The sequence below is a fragment of the Nicotiana tomentosiformis genome, chromosome 2 (genome assembly GCF_000390325.3).
Source record: "Nicotiana tomentosiformis chromosome 2, ASM39032v3, whole genome shotgun sequence".
Taxonomy (NCBI): Eukaryota; Viridiplantae; Streptophyta; class Magnoliopsida; order Solanales; family Solanaceae; genus Nicotiana; species Nicotiana tomentosiformis.
The window spans coordinates 122,216,842-122,239,142 of NC_090813.1; the positions used below are offsets into that span (position 1 = coordinate 122,216,842).

Consider the following 22,301-nt stretch of genomic DNA (forward strand, 5'->3'; position numbering starts at 1 on the left):
GAACTTCTGTAGACATAACGTAGTTAAGTAGAAGAACATCTTCTGTTGCCAGCGCTTGAAATCAATCCCGAAAAATTTTTCGGGTTTTTCTGCCGGTGCCAACGCCGGTATTCGGCTTGTCGATGCGTTGACAGTCACCGTCGGAACAACTTGGTTTTTGCTTTCAGTCGTCATTTTTTCTGTAAAAGAATGACACAAACAAACGTTTAATAAACGTTTTCAAACTGGAGTAAAAATCACGTAGATTTTAATCTCCAACAAAACGCCACGAAGGTTTTACTCTCCAAAACGAGAGTACACAAAACCACAAAGGTTTTAGTTTGCAGAATAATAAGAATAACACAAATACAGAAATAAATATTAAATTTCTTAAGATTGTTAGTCCCGCCAATATTGCTGTATTTGTAAATAATAATTCTGTAAAATATAAGTTATCGTAATGAAACAGTAATTAATTCGAGCCCACTGAATTCACAGTGTTTTCTTAAGGAATTTAATCCCCTCCTAGTACCCAAGGTTATTATGGAGCAAGCACTTGGCCATGGTGGGAAGAACAGTATTGCAGCTGGTGGTCAATACACGGATTGGAACATATCCGTTACAAATGCGGATAATCTTACGTTAATATTTACTATTAACAAATAAATTTGGTGCCGAAGCCGAAAGCCGGAAGCCGAGCGAGCGACGACGACGGCGCGAGACTTGCTTTCTTCTTAACTCTTTAAGAGCTAAAAGAAGAGCAATTATATATATACCACCAAAAATCTTTTCCTCTTCCAATATGGGACAATGTCTCATTGTCAAGGAGGGAAAACTAAAAATTTTACTCAAAAATTTCATTTTTCCTCCATTTCCTATTCACCCTCATTTTAAGATTATTTCATCTTAAATAACAAAAACCTCAACAAGTTGCATTTACCTCCATTAAATGAAAAAAGAGAAAGATAGAAATTGCGTTTTGTTATACTTCTTGTATCTTAAATTAGCTAACATTTAGACGTTTGCAAACTCTATAAATAGTAAAGAAAGAAAAGACTGTTTCACATTTTAAAAATATGATGAAAAGACTTTAGCCAAAAATAAAGAGTTTTACTTTCAAGTAAATGAAATAAGGCTTCGGCATTTCTTATTTCCAAGTTCCAACAGAAATTTCAAAATTGTCAAAACCGAAAACTCATTAGTCCTTAATTACAACCGGAAAATTTGCTTTTCAAGGTTTGCATGAAATTCAGTTGGGTGTAGGCGCCACGTCAAAATTCGAACTCTTTCACACCAATATCTAGTCTATGTGAATTTAGTAAAATACTTTTTGGTTCATATTATCTGTCTGTTAAAATTATTGTGCATTCTTTTTTAAAATATTTAATAGTCTTAATTATATGAGTACTCGTCTAAATTATTTCTTAAATACCTCACTTAGTTAACACAATAACAAAAATAAGTTTAAAAACGTCAAATATTTTGAAGTACATTAACTAGCCAAAAAACTAATATTTAGGTCGTGGTAATATAATCTATTTGAACTTAAATAAAAGAGGGAAGTCCTGCTAAATTAACAATAACATAAAAATAGTCCTCTATACACAAATTAAAAAATAAAAATATTTATGTAGCTGGTCTCAATTAATTTGTGATTTAATTGCTCTCCGAATAAAAGTTGAGAGTGCGGTGAAAAAAAAAACAGAATAGAAGTTTGAGAGTGCCAATAATAAAATGCATTTTCCAGTCTTCTCTCTCACCTCTCTCAGACTCACTGTGATAAGTTACAGTATAAATTTTTGTATTTTACGATAAAGAAGAGCTCTGTATAGTAGTTCAGTATAAGCGTTTACATAAACAAGAAAGGTGAAGGTAAAGCAGAAAGACAGAGGCGAGAAGTTAGATTTTTCATTCTTTTCTTTAATTTCTCTTAAAAGTGAAGACAGCTTTACTCTTTAGCTTTGCTTTGTTTCCCTGTCTTTTTGCTTTGCTTCTGAGTTTTCTTTCATATCATTCATATAACTTTCTCTCCTTTTCTTGTTTCTTTTCTTCTCCATTGTAATTACTAAAAACTCAAACTCACAAAATCAGTAGAATTAGAATACTTAACATTCTTTCTTGTTTTCCGATCGGATCTGAAAAAGAAGTCCGAAAAACAATACAGGAAAAAGCAGTTACAAAGCAAAAGATTGTTTCACTTTTCGAGTGAAGTTCTTGAAAGGTTCTCTGTTTCGCTCTAGCTTTTGTTGAATCTCAACAATCATGAAAGATTAATTTACTGTTCTCAGTTCTTTAATCAGGTAATTTTCAAGAACCCGTTATTTGTATTTATTTATTTCTCTGTCTCTGTTTTGGTTCTTGTGGAAGAAGCAAAAGAGGAAACTTCTGAACCATGCAAGCTTTCTGTTGTGAAAGATCTTTGATTTCTGCTGTAATGCAATTGGGCAGTTAAAATGTAATCTCTCTAAATTTTAAGTTCTCTTGGATTTTAATTAAAGCATTTATCCGCTCTTAGATTTTTATTAATAGGAATGAAATGGACCCTAATAGAGTGTAATGGTTAAAGTTTGTTCATACAGATACAGCCGATTCCAGCTAGTTTTATGTTGCGTCATAGTTGATTGATTTGTTAATTATAAGTTAAGTAGCTTTTTCTTGTTAATGGGAAACTGTGAATGATATTGTACCTCTTATTTCTCTGCCAAAGATTCCTTCCCATTTGTTTAAGGATTTTGTGCTACATTTTGGGATCATAGAGCCAATTTCAGATTTATTACTTAAAAGAAAAACCTTTGTTCAAAATGGCTTTAAGTGCTTATTTTGTCTCATAGAGTAAGTATGAGGTAATACTCTCATTTTTTGATTGTACAATGGCAGTGTCTAGGCCAAAAAGCAGAATGGAGTCACTTGCTGAAGGAATTAGTTCCTTACCAAACAGTCATACTTCCTTCACTCCTATTAAGGGTGACGCCTCCTCAGCTTCCCGGATTAGCCGTCCTCCCCATCCTACATCAATGAGACAATCTAGATGTAAAGAGTTGTCCTTCGATCCAATAGCTACTGACTTTGGGTCAAAGACAATTGATACCCCAACAGGGTCGGTGACTGCTTCTAAGTGTTCATATAAAACTTCCAGTAATCGTATAAAGAGGGATAATATGTCTGATTCGATGAGACACTATTCGACTAAAGGAAAAGAGGACATAGAAGATACTCTTGATCAACAATCACAAGAATGTTCACTGGATCGGGTTTTAATCTTTGAAACCAAATCATCTATCAAGGATTTACTTCATGATAACAAGAACACTACTTCAAGTAGCTTTGTGGAGCGCAAGGATTATATGTTACATGCTGTCGCCAGAGGAGATGCTGACCTTTTAACATCTCAATCTGGAATAAGCTATTGTCCTAGTCCTCAAAACAGCTTTTACACTGCAACGCAGTACATAGAAGCCAAACAAAGTTTCACCACTACAGAAGTCATCAGTGAATGCGCTAGCAGCATTGCCAAGTCTGGTGAAAGCGGTGATGTTAGCAACTCGTGTGATATCAGTGAGAGCAGAAAAACAAGCTTCTATAGAGGCAGCACAGGTAGTGATATCAGTGACGAAAGCAGTTGTACTAGTTTCAGCAGTGCAATATATAAACCACATCAGGCAAATGATACAAAGTGGGATGCAATTCAAGCCATTAGATCTCTTGACGGAACACTGGGATTCAACCACTTCAGACTTCTGAAGAGATTGGGAGGTGGTGACATAGGAAATGTTTTTCTAGCACAGTTGATTGGCACAAGAGATTTCTTCGCCATGAAAGTGATGGACAAAGCAGCTCTAGAGAGTCGCAAGAAAATCGTGAGAGCTCAGACAGAAAGAGAGATACTGCAGTCTCTGGATCATCCTTTTCTACCAACACTCTATTCACACTTTGAAACAGACAAATTTTCCTGCTTGGTGATGGAATTCTGCCCTGGGGGAGATTTGCATGCACTTCGGCAAAGACAGCCAGGAAAGTTTTTCCCTGAGCATGCTGCCAGGTTAGGCTAGTTTTTTATTGAATATTTGTTGATGTTGTAGCTATTTTACTTTGAATCTCCATTCAGCTGGAAGCGTTTTCTTTGTCCATGTATCTATATATTCAGGACTTCTTTGATCTGATGATCAGTTTCATGGTCAATATGTTCAGTTCTTGCTGCAATCGTAGTGATCAAAGTACAATACATTAATTTCCCGATAAACCAGTCTTCACATATGATTGGTTTTGGTAATGTGAACATATCTCTTATCACAACCTGCATTATTATCATGATTTAAGGGTTCCAAGAAACCTTGTTAAATTGGAATTCTTTTTCCTAGATCTCTATGGCATAAGGGAGATCCTGCATAAATAGTAGTTAGGTTAGAATATTATTGTTTGGCAAATTCTCTCACCTCTAGTGGTCTTGCTGTTCAACCCATGATGATGCGTGTTGTCATATTCAGCACTATGTTTATCACTTATCACTGTTCACTTGATGTCAGGTGAGATAAATAGATTGCTTATTTTACCTAACTCTCTTCTCTTTTACTCAACATTAGGCTCAAAGTGATACTTGCCTTTTATCCAATATGCAGATACTGCATTTATATTATTTTCTTTACCAATACATGTCGACATTCCTAAGTAAATCATTCAGTTAAGAAACGGAAACTGACTGGTGTAGGGTTTGTAGCGTTGGTTATTAGCTCTGCTAGAGAGTCATAGATAATGGTGTAGTCTTCTCAACTCAAGATTAGTTTACTCATTGAAGATCCAGAAATCCAGTCTTTGATGATTTTGTACAGGAAATGTGATGACTGTTTGTTGTTTTCAATATCATGCACAAAATCACAAGGACGCCTTGATTCAATGATGTTAACTTGCACTTGTTATCTTGTGTTTTGGAGTATAGGTTCTATGTAGCAGAAGTTCTCCTTGCTCTAGAGTACCTGCACATGCTTGGAATCATTTATAGAGACCTTAAACCAGAGAACGTTTTGGTTCGAGAAGATGGTCATATAATGCTATCTGACTTTGACCTCTCCTTGAGGTGTGCCACAAGTCCAACTTTGGTTAAATCCTCAAATTCAAGTTTAGAGTCGAAGACTTCATCATACTGTGTCCAGCCTGCTTGTATTGAGCCATCTTGTATCATCCAGCCTGCATGTTTTTCACCGCGTTTCCTAAGCAAGCCCAAGAAAGGAAAGAGCACGAAACAGAAAACAGAGATGCACAATCAAGTGAGCCCCCTGCCAGAGCTCCTTGCTGAACCAACAAATGCTCGATCCATGTCTTTCGTGGGGACACATGAGTACCTTGCTCCAGAAATCATTAAAGGCGAGGGACATGGTAGTGCCGTTGATTGGTGGACATTTGGGATCTTTCTCTACGAGCTCTTGTTCGGGCAGACACCTTTTAAAGGAGCAGGCAACAAAGCCACCTTGTTTAATGTCATTGGCCAGCCCCTGCGATTCCCTTCATCACCTAGTGTTAGCTTTGCTGCAAGGGACTTGATAAGAGGTTTACTTGTGAAAGAGCCACAGCATCGCCTTGCATATAGGCGGGGCGCTACAGAAATAAAACAACATCCTTTCTTTCAGAGCGTGAATTGGGCACTTATCCGATGTGCTAGTCCTCCTGATGTACCAAAGCCGTTCGTGCTACATGATGTCCCCAGCGCACCAGCAACAAAGGTCCCAGGCGCTGATGTTAAACCTGCTGATAATTATTTTGAGATTGATTTCTTCTGAGTAAACTTGTTTACTTAGCACTTAAGTCCATGTCAGGTTATATGAAGAGCCCCTTAGGAAGAACACCGATTTGTTGTTACCTTTCATATGAAAATGTAAAGTGCATACTCTCCTGAAATGCTAATGCATAGGAATTGGATATTTGAAGGTCACTTTTCTAGTATCTTCTTTATTTGTCAATGTTTATGCTTGCTGCTATTTGTTGTCCTCTTCTCTGGTTGATAAAATCTTTGAAGATCACTTTTCACCATCACTCTATCCACAACCACCACCAACCACCACCTCCACCATCACAACCACCACCACGGTCAACCACCACCGCGTCAACCACCACAACCACCACCTCTAGTCACTACCACATCAACCCACCTCCGCCATTACAACTATCACCACTGCCAACCAGTCAACTACCACCAAAGCTACATAGGGATGTCAAGCGGGGCGGTGCGGGAACGGGGCGGGTTTTCTCTTAACCCGCAAAATTTCAACCTGCCTCACCCTGCCCTGCATAGCAGTTGCACCCGCGTTCACCCGCCCTACATCCACACCTGCGTTCGCCCGCCCCGCCCCGCATAAATGTTTTATTTTTCATTTTGTTAGTTTTAAATTTTTTTAATCTTTTGGCTAGAATTTTTTTTAAACTTTTACTATATTTACTCGTGCTTTTTATTAATTCTAACGATTACGGAGTACCTCAGTTATGGAAAGAAGAAGATAAGATACTTATGAGAATTAAATCTTGCACATATGCAATAAAAGTAACTTAAAAAATGTTTTTGATATCATAATGCCTCTTTGTTTTTTAACTTTTAATATTTGATAAAAGTATATATGTTAGTTTTAGGAAAAAGATTCAGTCAAGTAATATCACCTCAAGTAATATTCAATGAACTTTTAGATTTATGCCACGTGGATCATAAAATAATTAATGGCTAAGATTCATTTTATTCTTATACTTATCGATCAGAAGAACTAATATTGGCAAAAATTACTAACAACAGTCGTTAAGATTAATCATGTTTCTTACTTTTAAAATGCAAAATAAAGCAAAATATGGGCAGCAGATGAATTTTCCGAAGAATCGTTGTTAAGAAATTTGATAATATTTGGCACCAAGTACATAGAAAAGATGGATACTTGTATTTGTAATTTTGAGTTATTATTTGTAAAATTGCTTTCGAAAAATGGAAGAATTATATGCACTACATTTTACTTTATTTTGCTTCAATATATTACGTTGAATCAATTTCATTGTAGAAAGTCAGAAATTTGAGTTTTCTTTTTTGATGAAGTTTTTAAACTCGCACCCACACCGCACCTACATAGATTTAAATATTTTTTATTTTGCCCCGCCCCACACCCGCATATGTTTAAACACGTCCCGCCCCCGCCCCGCCCCTCCCATTGCCATCCCTAAAGCTACACAATTTTATTACTATTAACACCACTGGAAGAAAAGCGCACAAATTTCTTGTAATACAAGTAGTTTAAACTCATTTCTACTAAACTATATTATAGTTAACTTTCAGGATTTCAGATTGTCCTCAACGTATACAATTGAAAATATACTCTCCATTAAGCAGAGTTTTGTGTAAACCTGAACTAGAGTTTATCAACTTGTTTTCTAATTTTCAAGAGGGGAAATTATTCAAATGTGTTCCTTTCTATTTCTATCCACACCCACCATTCAGAGTTAGAAAAGTTGGTAGCTGGAATATGGCCTAATGCCCACAACACGCACCTTAATTTTTTTATCTGTAGTCCTTCTGATTGACCCTTTACTCTCAATAGCACTAAGCTCCAGTCCCCTAGCCATTTTTTACGAGCGAAGAAGTAAAGCGGTCAAGATTAAAATCACAATGTCACAAGTTTGACTCTTAAGTTTAATCAATTTTTCTCTATGCTTTATAATTAGCTAATTGTTGGTAAGGTAATTTCTTGAATTGTTTAAAATATTTTTCTTAAAGAAAGTATTTAGACAAAAAATGAGTTATCACGAAGTCATTTTTTCGTGTGCAATATTTCAACTTTTATCAAATATGTATCACTTATTTCAATCAATACCTAAACCTTGTCGTCAACTGTTAACACTAAAAATAACAGAGTACCTGTATCTCTATATCAATCATCCATATTTTACCACTAACATATGTCACATACATTTATACTTAATTATAAAATGTCAACGATTATCATTCCTCACTGTTCAATTTCTCCCCCATAATGTCCAAAATTCCAAAATCTCCCCAATTAGTCCAAAAAGGAAAATTGTCCTTTTGAGTTGAGCAAGCGACCTAAGACCAAATCATTAGCCCATTACTTGTTACTATTTAATCCTTGGCTCGTTCTCTCCACGTTCCCATTTTAATTTCTCTGCTCTCCACCAATCTCTCTCTCTAAAATGGCCGGAAACTCGGAGGACATCGTCACTGACGACGTTAACTTCGGGTTCAAACGTTCAGAAATGTACGAACTTAAACTCGCCGGGACTGCTACCGTTTACGATCGTCACGTTTTCCTCTGTTACAAATCACATGAAACTTGGCCTTCTCACGTTGAATCCTCCGACTCCGATCCACTTCCCAATCTACTCGCTGCTTCTCTTAGAGCTCGTAAGGATGAAATCAAGCTTAAGGTTAGTTTTTTTCAACTAATTTCTTTAGTCAACGGCGTTACATTGAGCTTCGTTTCTATTATTTTTAGTTTCCGACTCACAAATTAGCCGATCGGTGCTTTTTAGATCTAGTTTAGATAATAGTTTTGATAACTTTTGATCTAATATAGATAACATTAATGTAGTTTTTAAGCTTTTGGAAGTTTATATAAAAGGATTGAAGTATATATACTGACAGTATAAATGATTTGTGCATACTACTAGTGTTGTTTAACCTCCTTAGCTACCTTTTTTTTTTATCAGGTTACTCATAAATACTTATTGTAGATATTTACTTGTACTTACCTTGCAATGAATTAATATTGCATAGTCAGTGCACAAAACTTAACCTCTATGCGAAATAATGAAAAAATGTGTCGTATAATTTTAAGAATTCTACACTAAATGTTTTAAGTTCGATACAAAGTTTATAAGAATTTTACCTGGTCGATTAGAATGCAATTAGTAGCTTTAAGTTATTAGCCTTTCAAATGTGTAGTGGATAAATTTAATACACAATATAAGAACTCTATCCGGTCAATTAGAATGCCTTTAATAGTTTTATGATGTTAGCTTTGCAAGTGTGAAATTGATTTTTTTTGTGTTTTTTTGCCTCGGTGATTATTTGCGGTAGACTGTTTTGACGATTTGCGAAGTACGTGAAGACATTGGACTATCTGATGGAGATGTTCTGATTTTTCCAGAAATGATCAAATATAGGTAATATTCGACATTCTTCTATGGGGTTTTAATTCTATTTTGTTATTTTTATTTTTATATCATTGTATTAAGCTGCAGAAAACTCTTCCTTCTTCAGTATTATGTGTGAAGTAGTGATGAAATGCATAACTAGTCTATCTGAAAGCAAGAAAAGAGAAATATACATCGTGATTTTGACTTGATTCACTTTTTAACAACCTTATGCTATTTCGAAAGAAATTAGTCTGAGTAAAATGAAAGTACCCACACTGATGTACTCTTCTATCTCAAAATATTTTTGGCACTTTTTGCATTTCTAGATTCAGACCAGGTGAAATTTGACCAACATATAAATATGTGCTTTTTCATTTGAGAATTGTAATGTATAGTATTTTTTTTAGTAATTTCTAAATATCCAAATTTTAATTAAAAATAAATGAATTAATCTAATTCAATTTAATTCCAATAAGTTAGTCAAATTGACTCTCAATTAGCAAAAAGTAACAAACAAGCTGGGACCAAGGGTGTACGTTTTTAGTTACCTCTTGATTTTGTTGCGAAGTATTTGACCTAACCATTGTATGCATCTCCAAGCATTACCTTACATTGAGCTCGAGTTTATGTCTGGTACTTTTAATCAGGAATTTGAAGGAGTCGGATGTCGATGCTTTTGTTGAGGATGTGCTTGTGAATGGCAAGCCCTGGACTTATGGAACGCAGGAGCCACTAAGCGGTTCTTATGTATTTGTCTGTTCTCACAACAAGCGAGATCGAAGGTGTGGTGTCTGTGGACCAGTTCTGATTGAGGAATTTAGCAAGTTGATTGAGTCCAAGGACTTGAAAAACGAAGTTCATGTGACAGCTTGTTCCCATGTTGGTGGCCACAAGTATGCTGGTAATGTCATAATCTTCAGTACAGATAAAGAAGGGAAAATTGCTGGGAATTGGTAAGCCCTAGTTTTGTACTTATAGAGGTGTTCTTTTAGTTTCCATTAGTTTCTTGACCAGTTCCTTAGTATGTGGCTTTTTAATGGATCAAAGTGGTGAAGCTCCTTGTTAGACTGTCAATTTTACATATATATGTGATCCGTTGTCATAATGCAGGTATGGCTATGTTACCCAAAGTGATATACCTATTTTGCTTGACGAACAGATCAGAGAGGGAAAAGTCATTGAAAGACTTTGGAGGTTTGTATTGGTTGTGCTTTGCTATGTTTCTTGCTTGCATGATTTGGGGTTTGCTATATACATGGTACAAATTCTTTATTTAATTTTGAGAAAATCCCATAGTGCACTGTTCCAGATTATCTTTTTGCAGTTTCCTTAACAGAACCAATCACAATGAGTTTAATGTACTTAGCCAAGCTCAATTGCTATTTGCACCATGCATCCACCAATATTTCTTTTTTTTTATCCAACGTCAAAAATAGCTTAATCACTGGCGTCAGTAATAGAAATATTGCTGAGTGATTATAGGATAATGTTGTATAATTGCGTCATTTGCTTATGTTGCCAAATTTGCCTTAAAAGGTAAAAAAAAGGGTTGTTATAATAAAATTTAGTCCATTTGTTTTTCATGCTTGATCATGATCTTTGCTTTTATAAAGCTTTAATGATTGCATGTTAATTAATAAACTATCTTAATTAAAAGTAAGTAAAGAGTGGTAGAGGATGATGGATCTTTTGCTCTTGTTATTTGGATCTATCTTCTTTTCTCTGTTGCTTTTTTGCTGGGAGCTGGATGCTATTCTCAGCATTCATTTTGAGATGGGCATGGATGGGTATGTGAAGGGTTTGAACAAGTTAGATCAATTTTGCTGACTAGTTATGAAATAGAGTGCAAAAGGAAAAGCCTTTCCAATTATAGAACAGGGAATTTCTCACATTCTAAACTTCTTATTTGATCTCTCTAAGTTTCAGTTGGAGGCAATCTCTTTAGCAGTTGCAAAGTTAAATATGTTCTGCTCCTTTTCTCATATTATTGTGAGTACATTCATGAAACACTTTATCCTGGTTAACCATAGGGGCCAAATGGGACTGCCTGCTGAGATAACTGATAAGGTGAATGAGCAGAGGGTTCCCAATGGAACCAGTGCGGACAAGAAAGGGGAAGCGCCTGTAGAAACTGCTAGTCAGGGCTGTTGTCAAGGTACTGCAGGATTTTCTTGTTGTAGAGATGCGAGTGCGGAGGTGAAAGAGGAAAAGGGGCAGGGAAGACTTCCGTGCTGGTCAGGGAAATGGGACCGGCCTGAAGTTTTCACAGCCATTGGCGTGGTTGGAGCAGTGGCTTTTGTGGCTGTTGCTTATGGATTTTACAAGAAGTCACACTGAAATGCTGTCACGAAGTGCATGCACCCAGAGATTCCAGACATTGTCTTTTTCAGAGAATAATGATGCAACTCTAAACCATGGCATTTGATACGTGTTTGGTGTGAATTTTTCTGAAGAAGTAAACGCAGAGTATGTCACACTATGGAGATGAGCTCCTCTTGTTCTCTTCAAGTGAGCACCCTAAAAGGGCTTCTTAGTTACACAGCTCTAACTAGTTACAACAGATACCTGCAAGTTTAGTCTACACTCTACAGATATGCTTTAAATTCCAATTCCAAGTCTGGAAGTCTTGCTTCCTGGTTGTTTTTGTTAAAGGTGAATAAGGCTTTCTATGGGCTTGTTGGAATTACCTCGTTTATTGTTGTGTTGGTATTTCCTTTATTGTCTGGGGATGTTGGATGACTTGTTGAAATTTTGTGAGAAATTTGACTTTTGCTTTGCGACATGAATTTCACTTGACTATTATTTTTCATTTGAAATACTCCTTAAACTAATATTTCAATATTTCAAATACAGAGTTCAGTATTTACACATGCTGATGGCCAAATCATTAGGTGAAAATACTAAACCTCAATATCTGTGAATACTGAACTATTATTTCGTAGCCAAACGAACAGCTTTGAAGCAATTTGTTGACAATAGCTAGTAATGGGGTGGTGTTTACTTTCTCCTATAAAAGAGAATGATTGTCATCTGGGTCCCTTTTAATGCGCGCTCTCTTTGACCACTTTGACCTCCTGGAAAACTTTGCAGCCATTCTTCATTTGAGATTACATACATACCCCTCGACCGATGCATATTCTACCGTATGACACACACCAGTCATTTGGTGCATCTTTGCAAGAATTGGATATGTACAATTCTAACTTAGTTTTGAAGGAGGTTAGGAATCATATCCCCCCTCCCCACCAATCAGGTGGCTTTTGATTAAAAATACAAAACCACTCGAGATAGTAGATTCTTAGTATCTGAGTCTCTTGATGAAAATCACCAATTTAGCTTGAATAAGGTAACTTTTTCTTTTTCTAATTGACTATTGGTTGTTTATTTTCCTCATTTCTGTCCTTGAAGAAGATAGGAAATAATTATGGAGGGGGTGTTCCAACTTACCTTAAGCGCAACCTGGTGCACAAAGCATTCCGCGTTCATGCATGGTTTGTGGAAGGGCCGCATCTCAAGGGCAGGGACGGCTCAACGGAGCTCGTGGCCTAAGGCGAAACCATATTGAGAGGCCCTCAAATTTATTTTATAAAACACTAAAAAACAATTTTACTTTCTAAATACCAAATTAATCATTTAAGACACAAAATAGCGAATTAAAAAAAATTAGGAAGAAGAGCATAAAGAATAAAGTGGTGGAATATTGAGGTACGAAACTCAAAGCGAAAATTTTAATTTGACTATCATCACAAACATAAAAAAAAAAATAAACGTACATAGCGCAATAGGTTAAGTTTTGAGCATTAATAGTGTCACATTTTTTTACACCTTCTGATTAATTTAAATATTAATTGAAGTTCATAATTAAGTAGCACTCATTGGCGAGATATTTAAAATAAATTATTAATAACCTAATATAATATATTGAATTACACTAAAAAAAATTGGTGCATGAATACTTTTGTGTTCATATGGTTTCAGAGAAGATTGTAAAATAAATTCATTATATTGTCGATGTATAACTTAATTTCTATATAAAAAGGATAAGTTTAAAATTGAAGAGTGAAGCAAATATACTAATAATGAGTGAAAAAAATATCGTAATTTATAAACTTATTGGAATAAAATAACCTCAATCAAATAGTAACCAAAAAAATACTGTAACACTTTTATTTATAATAATTATTTATATAAATTATATAATAATAATAATAATTTGGGGACTTCAAATTTTGGGGCCTAAGGCGACGGCCTCACTGGCCTAGCCTTAGAGCCGTCCCTGCTCAAGGGATGTGATATAGACAGCCTACCCTATCGCAAGCAATAATGGTTGCTTTCACGGCTCGAACTGACCTAGGTCATACAGAAACAACTTTATCGTTGGTCCAAGGTTCCCTATATTTGGTGTTTCGACTTACCAAATATGTAAAATTATTCATTCCTCTTACTTTTCTCTTGTTTTCCTCCTTTCACCCCAACCAAACATTTTTGAGCTAAAAAGACAAAAGGAAAAATACTGAGCTGAAAAGATAGGAAATGGACTTTCTTTTGTCAAATTGTAGTGTAGAATAAATGATGCCCTGCCAAGAAAATAATCTAAATCCCAAGTTTATGTGCAGATATATGATATAATAATCATACAACATTGGTCATGTACCCCTTCCAAAACTCAGAAAGCAAATGAAGTTTACTGCAATTATCAGCACAACTCGAACATCTAGCACATGAAAATGTCATGTTCTAAGTTTTGAAATCATTTCCTCCAAGAGAGCAACTGACATCCCTGCTCTCTCTCCAACTCCTTGCTCAATTTGTCTCATAACATGTTCCAATAGCAGAATATTCTTTGGCTGTTTATTCTTTGGGCTGCAATGAGAACGGTCTCTCAAAAGCAAAAGCAGTCTTTTAGCATTGTCTCTGGCTCTCCTTGTCCCATCCACACTCAACTGAAGCAGTTCTGCCATAGCTCCTTCCCTCAATATCATCCCTCTGTATCTCTCTCTGCAGCTCTCACATATTAGGAGTAAAATTGCCACTGCATCTTCTTTACATTGACTTGAACCTGTTGAGACGTAATACAATTAAGTAATTAAAAGTGTACTCTCTCAAACAACTTAAGTTTTTAGACGATATAATCACTCGACTCAAAATGGTATTAGAGCATGCAGGGGCGGCAAAGCCTTAATAAGAGGCCTTAATATATATATATATATATATATATATATATATATATATATATATATATATATGAGGATGTAGAATTAAAAAAAATGAGAACTTAGTTTTATAAAGTACAGAAAATTAAATGAATTTAATATTGATTGCATCACAACTGAAATGAGAGAACCCAGAAAACATACTTCCTTCGTCCCAACTAAGGTAACTCCTTTTTTTTAGTAAGTCCCTTTCTATATTTGGTAACAATTCAACTTTAGATTTTTCTTTTTACCATTAATGAGATAATTTCTAGCCCACAAATTTTTATGATTTATTTAAGATTACAAGTTTCAAAAGTCTTCCTTTATTTTATAAACTCCATGTCCAGTCAAACACTTTCATATAAATTGAGACGGAGAGAGTATAATTTATGTAAGGAAAATAAATAATAAGTTAGATTATTAGATATAGTTACGTGACCAACTAATGAATAGAGAAATATAATTAAATAAAAAAATAAAATAAAATTGATAGAAAACTATTTTAGTTATATTAATTAGAGGAAGAAATTGAGTTATTAAAAATTAATATGACAATAAAAAAATAAATTTATCAATAATAAGAGATAATTATATAAATAATATACTATTATATATAAAAAAATAATAATTTTAGGGCCATTAAATTTTTGGGGCCTAAATTGCTTCGGGGCGAGGCCGCCCTTGAGAACATCCAAGAGGTCCTAGATTCAAATTTCACTGCTTCCCAAAACATTAAAAATATTTCCACGGATTTGGACTTTGGCCCATGAAAAAACAAATTTCCATGTGTTTCGGCCCTTGAAAAAAGAAGAATCAGGCCGACAGGAGTGTTGAGAGTTGAAAAGACAAAATACAATTAACTAATTATAAGTGTGAAACTTTTAGACGAGATTATGATGCAATTAACCTTCCTCCATGGCCTCAACCAAACACTGAATTGCTCCATCTGTTCCTGCAGCTTCCTCTAGTCCAATTCTTGATAAAGAAACAATATTCTCTAGCAATACCATGGCTTTCTCCACAATCACTTCTCCTTCTGTTTTCGTTTCCGACGCCAGGCTAATTAATCCAAGCAGGGTAGCTACCCCACCAGATGAAACAATAGAAGGGATGAGCTGATGGCAAGTTGAAAGATTGTGAAGTATAGACAAGATGTCCAAATTAGCCTGCAAGCTCATGCTGTTGTAGGCTTGTGAATTTAACAATTCAAGTAGAAGTGGGATAGTCCCAGATGCAGCAATTTCCAACTTGTTTGAAGCACAAGAAGAGAGGGTCAAGAGAGCTGCCACTCCTAACTCAACTAACAACTCGTTTTCGCATTGAAGCACATCTAATAACACTGGTATAGCCCCTGATTTTGCTATGAGTATCTTGTTCCTGCAACAAGCATATTCACAATTTTAGTTCTGAAAATCAACGAGGTATAGATACACTCGTGTTACTTAAATATTGAGAACAAATTTTGTTTTTGGTATGTTTGATACAACGAAAGTCATTTTCCATAAGAAATGTTTCCCTAGAAATGTTTTCATGCATTTTTCTCGAAAATGACTTCCATCGTACCAAACACGTTCCTGAATGAAGTATGCGCATCCTAACCTTTCACTGCGAAAAGCTATACTAAGCAGAGCAAAAAGTGCAGCTTCAATGACTTCATAATCATTAGTACTCAGCATCAAAATCAATGGAGGAACTATGCCTTTTTCGACGATCTTGTGCCTTTGCTTGCTGGAAAATTGACCAAGTTGTCTTGCAGCAAGGAGCTGTGCTTGTCTATCACCAAAGAGGAGAGCTTCCACCACCATTTCTTCCATGGCTTGAAAACTCCCTCTGCCTTTAGTCACACTTGTTTGTTTATGAATATTTTTGTTTCTTTATATGTATATAAGGATATATGTGTTGCTTCAAGAGTATGTAATGTCTGTGCCTTTTCAAGATTCTCCTTTTAATCTAGAGTTCTTGATTTGAAGCAACTGATCCATTCCCTTTTCAACCCTTTCTTTATTTAACTAAGGTGGAAATTCCTTGGCTTGAATCTTTAACTTCCCTCTGATGCAAGGAACTGTCGTCAGCTTTATCGGCTAGTTAACTTAATATCAAGAGATACCCGTCAATATACTAAAAATGTGTAAAATGTAGGGGTATCTTTGATGTGTGATGACTTCAAGATTTATTCTATTCAAGAATGAGCTTGAAGCACAAAATCACCATTTACTCATAAGAGTGTATATGAATATGCATGTATTTATTGGATTGATATAAATACTGAATACGAATAAATTTTTTTTATCGTGAGTCAAGCCAAACTACCTCAGACAAGGGCACAAAATTTTAGGGAAAAGGCAGTAATCTTGATTTGGTTTGCCTAGTACATCGAAAATTACATAGTCAGCAACCGAAAAATCAAAGGAAAGCAGCCGTTATACATTCTGTTTTTGAGGAAATAGCTTCGCTTTTCCTTTTGCCTCTATACGGCATCCGCCGTAACTTTACCGAAATCAATGCATGCCCCTGATCTTCAAGCTTTCCTTAATCTCTTTGCTTTGTAGTAGCTAGCTTTTTGACTAATACACCATTTGGGAGGATATAACAAAGGATTAAAATTCAAAAAGTATTAATTTTCACAATATAAAAGCAGTTAAAGGATGCAATACAAGTAATCATTACTTATCAACAATATATATGACTTTATGTTGTACTAGTTAGCCTAAAGAAAAATAAATATCAAACTTACAAATGAAAGGAACATGTTGCTGACTAAAATCTAAATATATAAAGTATTTAACACTTTCAGCGTTTAGATAAAACGATAAGACAGAGAATCTCAAAAATCACTAACCACCATTTAACACTTTACACCTAAAATATATCTTCAATGGATAAGCACAGGAAGTCGGATTAAGATGATTTCTTCACTGGTTGTGCACATTGGTCGTTGACTCGTTGTAAATGAGTATTGTTTGAGTTAACATAGTATATTATATAGGATAAAATATGCTATGTTAAGTGATGCATAAGAGAATGTCATATGGAGTCGAAGACAAAGTATAGCTAAAACCGAAGACAACTATTTCATCTGCTGTTACCGGAAAGAATGTTGCTCATAAAGATGAAATAAATGCCTACCACCCGGCAGAGGCGGTCTAGGATTTGAAGGTGGCGGGTGTCACAATTTCCTTTAATGTACACCTTGTAATGACTAATATAGAGTTTATTCGAAATGTTTCTTTGGTTTATTTTTTTAGTTTATTCAGGCAATTTAACAAGCATTTTTTATTTGTAAATATGAAAATTACATCTCTTTCCCAGACTCGACTTGTGGGGTTTCACTGGGTATATTGTTATATATGTAAATTACATCTCAGACATCAAGAAGCAAATGTAATTAGCATTTTAAAGAAGAAATTACACCTTTATTATTAATAGCACAAATAAAATCAATATTTTCACTAGAAAATTACATCTTTTTTTGTATACTAAAAATAAATTTGCACAAGTAAAATAATATCTTCAATAAGAAAATTTCACCAATAAAAATAAGTAAATGTAGAATTAGATAAGCTACAAGATCCCAAAAATTTAAATCATAAATCTCATATTTTTGTAGGCAATACTTGCAAAATATTCATCATAATTTAATAGCAAATAGATTCAAATTGTATTTAACAACCATAGAATAGCACAATTTTTTATGTTATAATAAAAAAAGAAATTATAAAAATTAATTTGATCCCAATCCAAAATTTCCATCAAGATTCAAGTTTTTCGATTTTGAAAGAAAAAAAACTAATAAATTTGAGATTAAGAGAAATGCTTATTTTATAGAATTTTTAAATTATGGAGGCTCTTTTTTAATTTAGAGTTTTTACTAGATCACAAATAAAATAATAGAATAGAGAAAAAAATATAAAAAATAATAAACGACAAATAGAAAATTGGGAGGTAGCCAAAAAGAAAAATGACTTGGACAAAGGAAATAAAAAGCACAACCCAAAAGGGAAAATCAAACAAGGTTCAAGAAAATTCGAACCTGAATTTTACATACCAGAAAAGCTTTCAAAAAGATCTATCAACCATGACACCTTTGTCTAGTTTGCGACTCGGGGTGGCAGAATCAAAATTTAACCTAGTTTAAATCTTTTTACATAAATATATGATAATTTTACCAACTTAGTGGGTTCCCCACCCTAAAGGGTGGATCCGTCCCTGCTACCCGGTAGCATTTAATGGAGAATATTCTACAGTATTTAGTACACTGCCCGTTATAAAGAATTTGTCATTCATGCCCGTCGTTACACATTCTTCAATGGCCCTCATAATTGACATTAAAGAAGGGCATGATCCTAGGACCGTGTTCCCTAGGTGCAGCTATAAATAGTGAGCTCTATTATCATTGTAAAAGAGACGAATTTTCTGGAAAACTTATGCGATAATCTATTAAAAGCCTTATACAATTTTATCCTCTTACTTTCTGATTTTACTACTGTTGTACCCGGAAGCCCTGCTCCCGGAACTACTATTTTTGCTATTTCATCTTTATCTCAAGGCTAAGTGTTGCATATTTATTCAATTATTCTATCATTTCAGGATCAAATTAATTCACTTTTCTAGAAACCAAGTATAAATTCAACTGTACCGTTTTACGTGTAAACAGTTTGGCACCCACCATGGGGCCTAGACAGTCATGGTATTAAGTTGGTACTTGCCTCTTTTACTAACGTATTTTGATTATTTGTTCTTAGTAAAAAATATCAGAAAATGGCAAATAATAGTGTTAACAACACATACAATCTTGAGGCCCAAGGAAACTAGCCTCAACATGAGGATTCAATCAGTGATACCCGCAATGAGGGAAACGATGCCACGCCAGTCCATGGCAGGCGATACCCGCGACATGTTCGGGAGGCGACTTACCGGAAGCATCATTCCGGCCACAAAACTCCTCGCCGGGTTCAACCTCGCAAGCGTGACAACCCGAGGAGAGATCCTGCTACCCACAAATTTCGAGGAGGTGATGAAGACGACCATTTTTGAGGTTATGGACGGTGATATAGGTTACAATATTATTCTGGTAAGATCGTGGTTGCACGAGATGAAAGTCGTACCATCAACGTATCATCAGTTGCTGAAATTCCCAACTCTCGAGCGGATTAAACAGATAAAACGCGACCAACCGGTGGTAAGGGAGATGAATGCGATTTCGGTCTCCAGTATCAAAGGGAAGGAGCATGCGGCATAACAATTACAGGAATCAGCCCCTGCTCCCGAATCAAGTGAAGTTAACCAAGGGGAAGAAGCGTCGGACTCTTATCAGGTGCCAAGATATTTCCATGTACCAGAAGAGACAGGCGCAACGAAGTCCACAACAGAAAAGCTTGAGCAAGTCGCATTATTTGAAAAGTTCTTGGAGAGGAAATTCCACTTGGGGACAGGACTGTACCCCGAGCTCAGGTCTGGATTTATTGAATTTCTTAAGTTTAACGCCGATTATTGCATGGTCTCATGCGGATATGACAGGTATCCCGACGGAAGTGGCCGTACATAAGCTAAGCTTGGATCCAAAAATTCTTTCGGTAAGACAAAAGAAACGTCCTATTCCCGAGGCCAGAAATAAATTCGTCAAGGAAGAGGTAACTCGCTTACTTGATATCGGTTTGACATGAGAGGTAAAATATGTAGACTGGCTAGCTAACATAGTAGTAATTCTTAAGAAGAACAATAAGTTTCGCATGTGCGTAGACTATAAGGACTTGAATAAGGCATGCCCAAAAGACTCGTTCCCACTGCCAAACATCGATCAAATGATCGATACAACGGCCATGCCTGAGTTAATGAGTTTTCTCGATGCTTATTTTGGGTACAACCAAATTAAAATGAACCCGGAGGATCAGGAAAAAAAAACTTCGTTCATAACGCATTTTGGCACATATTGCTAAAACGTGATGCCTTTAGGGCTAAAGAATGCCGGAACCACTTATCAGCGGCTCATAAACAAGATGTTTGAAAACCAGATAGGGAAAACTACAAAAGTTTATATAAACGATATGCTTGCTAAGTCTTTGAACGCAGGTAATCATCTTAAGCATCTGCAAGAACTTTTGACATCCTGAGGAAGCATAACATAAAGCTTAACCCCGAGAAGTGCGCGTTAAAGGAGGATTGAGGTAAATCCCGATAATATCAAAGCCATTGAATATATTCCGGACCAATTATCAAGCCTAAAAGAGGTTCAAAGGGTCACATGGAGATTGACCTCTTTGAGTAGGTTCATTTCCCGGTCATCAGAGAAGTACCACCATTTCTTCCCGTTGCTAAAAAAAAAAGAACAACTTCGAATGGAACCCGGAATGCCAGCAAGCTTTGAGGGATTTGAAAAGGTACTTATCAAGCCCTACGTTATTGTCAAAGCCGGAGGAAAGTGAAATTTTTTTAATCTACCTAGCAGTCTCAAAGGTAGCAGTAAGTGTCGTTTTAGTCCGTGAGGACGAAGGTACGCAATCTCCCATTTATTATGTTAGTAGAATTATAACGGGAGCAGAAACTCGCTACCCGCATCCGGAGAATCTTGCCTTAGCAATTGTAGTCGCCACTCGGAAGCTAAGGCCTTAGTTCCAATATCACCCGATTACTGTGGTGACCACCTTTCCCCTGCAGAATATCCTTCATAAACCCAAACTCTCGGGTAGGTTGGCTAAATAGGCCGTCAAAATGAGTGAATTTGACGTAGAATATAAATCTATGACTGCAATTAAGTCACAAGTTTTGGCCGACTTTATGGCCGATTTCAGTCCGGGATTGCTGCCTCTGGCAACCAAAGAAGCAGTGATGGTGTCAGAATCGACATAGGGAGTTTGGACCCTATTTATGGACGGAGCTTCCAACGTAAAGGGGTCCGGGCTTGGCATAGTATTAACCACGCCTTCAGGAGAAACCTTAAGGCAAGCCATAAGAACGGTCCCTTTGACTAACAACGAAGCAAAGTATGAAGCTTTGATTATAGGTCTCGAATTGGCCCAGAGACTAGATTCTGAGATCTTAGAAATCAAATGCTACTCCCAGCTAGTGGTAAATCAGGTCTATGGAATCTTCGAAACCAAAGAGGAGTGCATGCAACAATACATAGTAAAGGTTCAGGCTCGGCTTCCTCAGTTCCGAGAGTGGTCAATTACGCATATCCCGAGGGAAGAAAATGCAGAAGCGGATGCATTAGCTAACCTCGGTTCATCAACAGAAATGAAGGGATCGAATTCCGGGATGGTAGTACAGCTCATGCACTCAGTTCTGGACGCAAATAGCTACTATGAGGTGAATACAACAAACTTGGTCTAGGACTTGAGGAATGAGATCATTGATTATCTCGAACATGGGAAGTTGCCCGAAGACTCCAAGGCCTCCCGGGCACTATGCGCCAAAGCAGCACGATATAGCTTCAAAGTTAGTCAACTGTATTGGAAATTTTTCCAAGGCCCGCTGGCCCGATGGTTGGGAGATTCCGAAGCTAACTATGTTATGCGAGAAGTCCATGAAGGGATATGTGGAAATCATTCAGGCGCAGACTCCTTGGTACTTAAATTGGTAAGGTGACGAGCACAAAAAACACACTTAAATTATGCTCTCTAGTCAAAGATAGTATAGTATAATATCGTATCCACATGGATTGGATTTAAACAGTATTATCGTAGATTGTAGCTAGATTTCTATCCAGGAGGATCAACAATGGATATATATATATGAATTCTAACTATAATTAACTAAGAATATAAAGCTATTAACTAATGACAATCGCAACAAAGGTAAGCAAGGAAGTTATCAATGGGAGAAAATATGGGTTGATAGGATAGGTGCAAGATAATTGTTTGGGATCTAACTCTAGATAATTCACTTCTAATGTTCAAGTGAGTCTCTCGAATTCACTTAATTATCAGTACAATTATTTAGTAGAAACTCCCCTCTCGATTAAGTCTCAACCTCACAATATGAGCCAATTTAAGCTCTGTGAAGATAAGCAAG

At 36.0% G+C, this 22,301-nt stretch overlaps 3 protein-coding genes across 4 annotated transcripts; 2 read left to right on the plus strand and 1 right to left on the minus strand.

Moving 5' to 3' along the window:
- Window positions 1-1,694: 1,694 nt before the first annotated feature.
- Window positions 1,695-5,913, plus strand: LOC104098234 (serine/threonine-protein kinase D6PKL1-like). The gene is made up of 3 exons (XM_009604908.4): window positions 1,695-2,279; window positions 2,857-4,018; window positions 4,913-5,913. The coding sequence occupies exons 2-3, from the start codon at window positions 2,877-2,879 to the stop codon at window positions 5,748-5,750; spliced, it is 1,980 nt and encodes a 659-aa protein (XP_009603203.1). The 5' UTR covers window positions 1,695-2,279; window positions 2,857-2,876; the 3' UTR covers window positions 5,751-5,913.
- Window positions 5,914-7,954: 2,041 nt separating this feature from the next.
- Window positions 7,955-11,876, plus strand: LOC104098235 (uncharacterized). Its single transcript, XM_009604909.4, has 5 exons — window positions 7,955-8,385; window positions 9,038-9,123; window positions 9,744-10,049; window positions 10,207-10,290; window positions 11,127-11,876. Exons 1-5 carry the CDS (start codon window positions 8,152-8,154, stop codon window positions 11,431-11,433), a joined length of 1,017 nt encoding a protein of 338 aa, XP_009603204.1. The 5' UTR covers window positions 7,955-8,151; the 3' UTR covers window positions 11,434-11,876.
- Window positions 11,877-13,630: 1,754 nt separating this feature from the next.
- LOC104098236 (U-box domain-containing protein 4) lies at window positions 13,631-16,442 on the minus strand. Of its 2 annotated transcripts, none has more exons than XM_018771482.3 (3): window positions 15,855-16,442; window positions 15,199-15,668; window positions 13,631-14,155 (listed from the first exon to the last, which is right to left on the minus strand). In XM_018771482.3, exons 1-3 carry the CDS (start codon window positions 16,103-16,105, stop codon window positions 13,827-13,829), a joined length of 1,050 nt encoding a protein of 349 aa, XP_018626998.1. In that variant the 5' UTR covers window positions 16,106-16,442; the 3' UTR covers window positions 13,631-13,826. The 2 variants fall into 2 exon arrangements, with proteins under 2 accessions (XP_018626998.1, XP_009603205.1); XM_009604910.4 differs by having other exon boundaries at window positions 15,891-16,432.
- Between the last annotated feature and the right edge of the window lie 5,859 nt (window positions 16,443-22,301).